This window comes from Sinocyclocheilus anshuiensis, unplaced genomic scaffold (assembly GCF_001515605.1).
Source record: "Sinocyclocheilus anshuiensis isolate Anshui unplaced genomic scaffold, SAMN03320099.WGS_v1.1 scaffold2890, whole genome shotgun sequence".
NCBI classification, from domain to species: Eukaryota; Metazoa; Chordata; class Actinopteri; order Cypriniformes; family Cyprinidae; genus Sinocyclocheilus; species Sinocyclocheilus anshuiensis.
In genome coordinates this window covers 74,007-83,459 of record NW_015547815.1, presented here as the reverse complement: position 1 = coordinate 83,459, position 9,453 = coordinate 74,007, and the positions used below count along the sequence as shown (strand labels likewise).

Sequence of the window (9,453 nt, the reverse complement as noted above, 5' to 3'; positions counted from 1 at the left end):
CACTCACTCCCTCACCTGTCCCAGGACACTTACAATCCTAAGGCAGAGCAAATAAACCATGCCTGTTAACAACAACAGCACAATGAATTTCAGCAAAAATGTGTCTATTCACTTGCTTACTTTGTATTTTTTAAGTCTTTCCCCAGCAGCCTCATTTTCTCCAGAATAGTACTAAAACAAGAGCAAATGGATACACTTAGAAAAATATAAAGACAGGTTTGAAATCTTAACATTAGAAAATATGACAGCAGGACATGCATACAAAATACTGAAGTGCTAAAGTTTGGTTAAGACATTTGTAGACATGACAGCACTACAAAAACACAGCAAAAAGAAAGACTATTGCCTTATATAGTGACTGTCTTATTGTTTGTGGGCTTTGTTTTTGTTAAAAAAAACCTGGCTTTTAACACTTGTTTCGCTAGGTACTTATTTGAACAATGTCTAGAAACTTGGTATTACAAGCACTTCCTGTATCTGTTTGCCTCTTTAAGAAGAATCGCTTTATGTATCCCCCAATTGTAAGTCGCTTTGGATAAAAGCGTCTTGAAAATGACTAAATGTAAATGTAAATGTAAATTTCAATGTGAATTCCCCACAGAACTCTCATCCTCCATGTTCTTTGAATATAAATTCCATCGTCATCTGCGCGCAAGTGATTCTGGGATATGGTAGGGTGCGAAGTGTCCATCAGATGTACACTTCATTTTCCTGGGAAATGGAGGGTGCATTTGAAGTCGCTTTCTAAAATACGTCAGCCTTCGTGGCGCCTCGGTGACGCAATCGGCCTTGGAATGCGGTCTTCGGAGGGCGCATTCTGAATTGGGACGGCTTACGTCGTGATGCTGTGATGCAATGGCACTTCAAATGCACACTTCGGAGTCCACGCACTTCAGTTTGGGACAGCCTTCGTTGCGACTCTGTGACGCAATTGCACTTCAGATGTGCACTCCGGAGTCCACGCACTTCAGTTTGGGACACAGCTGAAATATACCATGCTTAATTTGTCATTTGTTGCTGCTCTATTGTACCCGTTTCGTTGTGTTTTCTGTTACCCTGTGTTTTGGATTACCTTTTGTCATGTTCTTGCTCTGTTTTGACTATTTATTTTGAATTAAAGCTGCACTTGGATCTGCTATTTTGTTTTCCTGAGTCATTCCGTGACAGAATAATGCAGCCATTTCAAGATCCAGCAGTTTTTTAGCACTTGGACAATGGATATCCGGATTTCTCTTCTTGCCACTAAGAAGGAACAGAAGGCTCGACTTCAGGCTTTAATGGCTTTGCGTCAGCAAAGGATGGAGGTGGGAGTCTGCGCCCAGAAATTTTGGACGAGGGTGGATAGACTGAATTGTCAGGGTGAGGACATTAAAGAAATTTTCAACCTCTCTTTGGATGAACCTTTATTACAATGGGAGATGGATCAAGTAAAGTCATTGGACTTCTGGAACTTCTCCCAGTATTTGAGGCTTCGTCAAGAGGGGAAAGTGAGACACCACCACCACAGTTCACCTGCAAGGACTATTCCATCCCCTCCTCCCTTATCAAGTCCAGTTCAGGACCCTCTATTGATTTCCACGCCGAAACGAAGGTCGAGAAGGAGGAGGGCAGCAAGGTCTGCTCTGGTGGTCCTGGAGCACCCGACTCCGGTGATCTCTAGTCCGGTGGTCCTGGCAGACCCGACTGCGGTGATCTCTAGTCCGGTGGTCCTGAAGGACCTGAATCTGGTGGTCTCAAGTCCGGTGGTCCTGAAGGACCTGACTCCGGTGGTCTCAAGTCCGGTGGTCCTGGAGGACCCGACTCCGGTGGTCTCAGATGTCGCCACAGAGCTGCCCGATTTTACTGCTGCTGCCATAATCAAGAAAGTTGTCTTTGCCTTTCACCTCAGGGCTCTACTGATGCATGGGCTGCCTCAGAGTCCACTCCAGATACTCCCTCCAGTACATGCTCCAGTCCGGGAGCTCTCAGAGTCCACTCCAGAGCCCGCTCCAGTCCGGGAGCCCTCAGAGTCCACTTCAGAGCCCGTTCCAGTCCGGGAGCCCTCAGAGTCCACTCATGAACTTTCTCCAGTTCAGGAGTCCTCAGAATCTACTCAAGAGCCCGCTCCAGTCCAGGAGCCTTCAGAGTCCACTCCAGAGTCTGCTCCAGTCAGGGACCCTTAGACTCCACTTTAGAGCCCGCTGCCGGCCCGAAGGCCACCTCCCTCCTAAACTTTTGTGTTTTCTGGTATCCGCTCCTTAGAGGAAGGGTAATGTGACAGTGTCTAGTTGTTGTGCCCTGGACTGGCCACTTGATGGTGCTCTCCCCTTTCACTGTTACTTGTCATGAACTCCATTTCCCATAGTTCTTTGCCCGGTTCTTTTCATTACTGATATTCATCAGCTGCTGGTCATTTACCCATTAACTCATCACTATATATACCATGCTTACTTTGTAGCAATATATTAGAGACAAAAAGCCAGGAGGCAGAGCTGAGAAAGCTGAAAACTGACATGGCCACTCTGCAAACAGAGTTGACCCATTCCCATAATGGCATGTCAGTACAGACAGAGAGATTAAGTGCAGTAAGTACTAATCTGAATAAGTCCAATGCTGAGTTAAGGTCAGCTATGCTTGAAATTTCTGAGCTGAAAAGGCAACAAGAAATAGAACGCAAGACTTGTGATCTGCTCAAGCAACATCCTTCTAACTCAAACGTTACCCAAATCCAGCATAGGGAACCATTGATTAAAGTACGAGCTGAGGCAACTAGAACATCAGTTTTGGTAAACAAAGATGGCAGTGCAGAACAGAGATGTGAAGTAATAGGAAAAAGGAAGAGTGAATTGGAGAAAGGCAGGCAACTCCCCCATAAACAACCTGAATCACAGATGGTGCACACCCAGTGTTACCAGAAAAATTGCAATTTTACAGCCTCTGCTGCCGGCTTTAACATGAGTGCTGGCTTCACTCATTCCTATAATGCAGCCTCTTACTCCACCATAGGTAGAAAGACTAGCTGCTCCTTACCTGAATCTCCTATCACCCAGCCATCTAGAGACAGCCGCCTGCATATTCTTAGAGAATTAGCATGTGACATAGATGTGTTTAACCCTGAGATTTATGGTAACAACATAGAGTTGTATTTAAAGGATGTAAATGCAGCCTTGACATACTTTCCTGAGTCTAAAATGGCTTACAAAGTCTTTCTTCTGAGAAAGACCACTGCACGAACCGTCCATGGTTTCATAGACAGACAGAGCCCAGCTATCGCTACCAATTATGACGAATTGTGTAAAGCCCTTCTGTCAGAGTACACTCTGTACCAGAACCCATCTGCCTCTCGTCTCTCAGCTTTCCGAATTAAGCAATGAATCTCCCAGAGAGTACTATGAGCGCTTAAGGAAAATGTATTTTGGTGGTAGAGATGACCCTAGTGCAGAGAAGGATGTCATGTTTAAGAGTTTGTTTGTGAGTAATCTATACCCCACTGTTAGGAAACCACTCATATCTGCAGGAGAACTGAGGCAGCTGCGAGCATGGGACAGTGAAAAGGTAGGCACAAACAGGAAAGACAGAGAGCCAGATACATCTGTGCTTGAATCAGGAAATGACAGTAAGACTCCGCTTCAATTTGAAGTGTCAGAACTTCCCCAGAACAGATTTGTCCATTCTAGCAATCTCCTGCAGAGCACAGGGTTTACAGGGGACATAACAATCACAGGCATGCTTCGGGACACACTTATTGTAATCTCACACATACTATTTAGGATGGATAATATGAACATTGGGACGCAGGGTTTGTTCTGATGCCCTGTGCTTGTGGTTGACTACCCATTTAATCCCGCGATAGTGTATTTGTGATCTGCCTGGGAATCCCCATGATGTAATGAGATTAGCTGATCTAGTATTTCGGATATAGGAAGCGGATTTCAGGAGGAGAGTTGCCGGCCTGTTCAAATGGACTAAAGCGACCGATTGCTTTACTCTTTCTCCCACTGTTCTTGCTTTTGTTTGGATATATATACCCAATGAGGAATTATTTCTGATTTAGTGGATTGTTTCTTGAGGCTGTACACAAGAGTTCCTTCGAGTTCACGAACTCTAGCGTTTGCCGATGTTATGGTTTAACTGGTTTCCGTGTTATCTGGTGACTTCTTGCGCTTAAAGCTACCTTCACACCATGTCGTAATTACCATAATTCCGAGATGACAACATGTGACATTCTACTCTGAGCTGAATTATGGGTTTCTATGGCAACACTATCAACGCCAAAGCCTTCACATGCTCCAGAACTCGTAATTACAACCTGTAAGCTTGTAATGTTTGGAGAGCTACTGCTGCGTTTACGCCATGTCGTAATTATCGTAATTCCGAGATGACAACACGTGACATTTTACTCAGAGCTTTCCATGTCCTCAGACTCTGAGTTAGCACCTGAGTAGCACCTAAATGAACCTGATGGAGGTCAGGTGGTACAACTGTCACATGGTCCAAGTCTTAGCTCTCAGAACATTCCAAGCATAATATCATAATATAAGAATAATATCGTGACATGACATGTCATCTTCACATTTCCTTTGCAACCTTTTAATGCTGAAATTCTATGTAACGTGATGAACATTTTAAATCAAAATTTTCTATTTAAATTCAATATGTTCACCACAGGTCAGGGCTCCGGTTGCACAGCAATGGAGTAAGACGTGTCTAGCTCGAGCTCTCGCCGAACTCCTGTTTTATAAAGCAAATAAGCGCCTTGCATTACAAAACATTCTGTGAAATCTGCTTTGATTGTATTTCTGAAATAAGAAAATAAATATAGTGTGATATCTAGGTGAAAGAGTCTCTATGTGCTGAGAATTAACCGACTTCTGTGACATGAGGCGGCTAGCAGACGGTCAGTTTAGCCAATCTGTCTGCTTCCTGACCTGGGCCCCAGTTAGTCAAGTCAAGACACCACCCCTGAAGACCATCTCTTTTCAACAGGTCAGGTCTGCCCCAAAAACTTGTCTAATTGTCTATGAAACCAATGTTATTCTGCGGGCACCACTTAGACATCCAGCCATTGAGTGATGACAGTCTATGTGTCTCGTCTCCACGGTAAGCAGGGAGTTGACCAGAGCATTACATTACATTACAGTGTCTGACATCGAACTTGCAAGTGATCTCCGACTGGCAAAGTCGGACTTCATTAGTGCTGCCATGAATAACAATCTTATTGAACTTACGTTTAGCATTAGCCAGCACTTTTAAATTTGCCAAGATGTCAGGCGCTCTCGCTCCCAGTAAACATTGGACTATGGTGGCTGGTGTCTCTATTTTCATGTTCTGTACAATAGAATCACCAATAACTAGGGCTCTTTTAACAGGTTTCTCAGTGGGTGCGTCACTGAGTGGGGAGAAACTGTTTAATGTTTTTATCGGAACAGAAGAGCGGTGTTTTGTCCCTCGACTATCCCGCCTCACAGTCACCCAGTCACCCTGCTGAGGGGGCTCTGCAACAAGAACCGAACAATGTACAGGACTCGCTAAGCTAGTCGCATCCAAAGCTGTATCTAAGGCCCTCACATTCTTACTATCCTCAATTAAATTTTGGATGCGTGTCTCTAGTTCTGAAATCTTCTCTGTCAGCCTACCTATTTCCCTGCATTTCTCACATGTGAATCCCTCACCGCTGACAGAGAAAGCTACACTATACAACTGGCAAGCAGTGCAAGTGACAATAGTAGGAGAAGAAGCCATTACTCATCATGATTGTTGAATATTTCCAACTTACCACAGCTGTTTGATGAATACGTGAAAAATGAAGTGAGAGAGAGAAAAGAAATGGTAGGCGTGAATGACAGGCTACCAGGATAACAGTATGCTAATGATTAAAAAGCAGATTAGATTAAAAAGCAAACAATGTCAAATTAGTTTGTTAGATAATATCAGAAGTATGGTGATAATTAAATTATATTTTAACAGTTTAAACAACAGAAAGAGATAGTTCGATAGAGATTCCAACAGAAAAACAAAGCTACATGGAGCTACAATCGCAAACCACTCAGTAGCACAGCAGACAAGAACCAAAAGTTCTATCTAAGCAATAATTCATGAATTGTTAAAGATGTACAAGGTCAATACCTCTTTCTGAGCACATGGCAGCATAATTGTCCCATTTCCCTGCATCATGAACTTTTGCAGAGTATCATGGGTAAGATGCAGAGTAGCTTCTGGAACATAAGAAAAGTAAGAAATGACATGACGAATCATGAGATATAAATGAGAAAACCACAAATACAACACCCTTCAGTCTCTCTATAATAGTCTATTTATGCTGCATCATGAAATAAATCAGGAATCTGGTTTTGAGTTAATTAATTATGAATAATTATATTTATTAAACATTTATAACGTGATTGAAAAATGGCTCACTATTTGGCAGGTATTGCATTAAAATCACCTTTTTATTCATTCAGTTTTAACTGATTATCAACGATTATCAACAATTTATAATAGATTTGAGTTATATCATTTATGAACACCTTTATAAACCCTTTACAAAAAGAATCTTAATGTAATGTGTTACCAATTTTTCATCTCTACATTCTCTTCTTATCTTCCAAGGTATTTGGATCTAAGAGGATTGTCTTTGGGGACTGGGCCAGTAACTTGGCCTGACATGTATGGGCCAGCAGAACGAGACGAGGCCTACAAGAGCTTCAGTCTGTCAGGTTGGGCTGGTCGAAGTGGTCATGATGCTCCAATGATCGCTCTGGATGCCCTCTTAGGAGCAGGCTCAGACTGGGAGGAACTCATGAGTCGAGCAGGATTTCATGGAGGTCATCTTACTAAATTTCAGAATTATCTATATCTATTTTGTATTTTAGTCAAGTTTGTGTAAAAACTAGGGCTGGGATAAGCTATGCGTCAAGACATGTAGGTGTGAGGAAATAAGCATGAATACTTGCAATAATGACAGTGTATCAAGAGGATCAGTCCTCATAAAAATTTTGGACCCACTTTATTTCAAGTGTATAAGTATTAACATTTAAATTAAGTTATTCATGCAATTCACTTATTAACAAAATGCTTATATTTTTAAAATACCTGCTTTAAATTACATCTGTAATTATTTTCTGTAATTACATCTATAATTATTAGGGCCGCTAAATTAAACTGCTGATTAGAATTTTCCATTTAAAAACAACATCCTATGGGACAAACAACACCAAATAAGACTTACAAACACAGAGTGCTTACTGAAGACACAGAAAGCTGATAATGTTTTGTTCCGGATATCCTTTATAGCTTGACAGTGCATCAATGAGATTGAAGGAATTCAGCATGTACATTAGCATACTGTACATATCATCAACAAAATGATGCAGCATCAGAGTTCCCTTGAAGGGGAACTGTATCCATTTAAAAGAACAGCTGATTGGGGGATGTAAACTATTAACATCTGGTAACCCTAAGCATGAATGCTTGTGGAGCCATGCTATCAATGAAAGACAACGTAAAGAAACCAAAAAACACAGGATAAATAACCATCGGGCAAATATCACAGTTGATTATGCTTAATCAAGAGAAGCAATAATCATTATCAAAAGTGAAATATTATTTTTTTTGTGCAGCCCTAATAATTACACTGTTGACCCTATCCCTACCCCTTAATCCACTCTTAAACCTAAGTATACCACAAAATATGTCCCTTACCCATATACCACCTCAATAGTAGCAAAAGTGTTTTGCCATACAACATGAACAAAATATGTACCAAACAAAGAAAATATTATTTACGCAAGTACATAGTAGTTGAAGACACCTAATAAAAAATGGGACCAAAATATTAATACCAAATGTTTTAACTATCCATCCATTTTTCACACCACTTTATCCTATGCAGGTAAAATACAACATACAATAGACAGAGAACAAACTCAAGAGAGTGAAACTCCTAAAAATACACATACACACTGTTCATTTCTGTTGGACTATAAGCCTGTGCATACTTCTCTTTTTACAGGAGACAGTGACAGCACTGCAGTGATTGCCTGCTGCTGTTGGGGTCTGCTGTATGGAATGGATGGAGTCCCCCAGTGTAACTATAAAAATCTGGAGTACAAGAGCCGACTGGAGAGTGTGGCACAAAAGCTGTATGCTCTTTCTCACTGATGAAGTAGAACTGTGAACAGAGAAAATACAAAAAAAAGAAATAAATCACATCGAAAAAAGATGCCATGCCATAAATTAACAAATTTATGTCACTATGCTGAATATTTTAGATCAGTGAAAATGCTTTTTCAAATATAACACGTTTAAGGTATGTTCACAATGACAGAAATTAAATATATAACATTTTGGATGCATTTGTTTGACTTCCCAGTTTTGAGCTTAATCGGAAATGAAAGAACTTAACCATGCAACTGGAAATGTAAAATTAATTTTTTGGTCTTTTTTTCTCCTTAAGGTGAGTTTGGAAGGTTAAAAAAATAAATAAATAAAAATTCATTCAAGCTTCATTTTTGACTTATCATTTAGATAAAGGGGGTCGCACACCGGACGAGAAGCGCAGAGCCGCGCCGCGTCGCACCACGTCTTTAAAATTCGAACACATTGTTTTCTATGAGAGTACGCACACTGCCGGCGCCATTCGGCGTCTGTCCGCGGCGCCCAGCTACGACTCAGGACGCTGTTCAAATTACTGCCGCGCCACAGAGCGCCATCTGCATAGTTTTATATTAAATAACATCATATTTGTCTCAAATCGTTGTTAATACATTATACCTAGATACCACTTCTTCAAAATACTAAATACATTAGTTTTACAGCTTGAATAAAATGTAAACATATAGAATTAAATGTATAATAAACGTAGTCCTTTTAATCTTTTATTTTTCTCTTGAGACATTTTTACATACGCAAAATATTACAGTATTGGCTTATGTAACAATTGCCTGTTGTGATTATTCACTGTCGCCGGCTGTCACCTACTGGATTTACCAGGTCACAACCGCCACAACACACTTCAGGTAATTTAAATAGCGGAGTAGTGGACCGCAATGGATGACGAAAACTAATCAACGAAGTAGGGAAATACCCAGAATTATATGCAACATACCATAGATTCTTCAAACACAACACAAGGAAGTCATCAGCATGGAGGAAGATTGCCGATGTCATCGGTTTTTCAGGTAAGAATGTCTAATTTATGACCTGAGGTAAAATGTTCAGTAACAGACGTTAGCAACAACTGTATGTAATTGCATAGTAACGTTACAATTATAAAATAACGTACAGTACAGACATTGTCTTAATTTCATAATGTCCTTAAAAATAATAATGTTGACCACAAACTGACAATTATGTTACTTTAAGTAAACAAATCCTCATGTTGAATTAAGACAAACTACCTCAACAGGAATATGATTATAATTGAAGTTAACAAAGAAATAAGCATACCTTACACAAAAAAAATATGTAGCATCT

At 40.7% G+C, this 9,453-nt stretch overlaps 1 protein-coding gene across 1 annotated transcript in view; it reads left to right on the top strand.

Annotated features, from left to right (window-relative positions):
• adprh (ADP-ribosylarginine hydrolase) overlaps positions 1–9,453 on the top strand; it is a 125,154-nt gene that overhangs the window by 99,888 nt on the left and 15,813 nt on the right. The window contains exons 8-9 of the mRNA XM_016507588.1: positions 6,589–6,803; positions 7,991–8,438. Of these exons, the coding sequence (XP_016363074.1) occupies positions 6,589–6,803; positions 7,991–8,139 (364 nt within the window). The 3' untranslated portion in view covers positions 8,140–8,438. The remainder of the gene's footprint in view (positions 1–6,588; positions 6,804–7,990; positions 8,439–9,453) is intronic.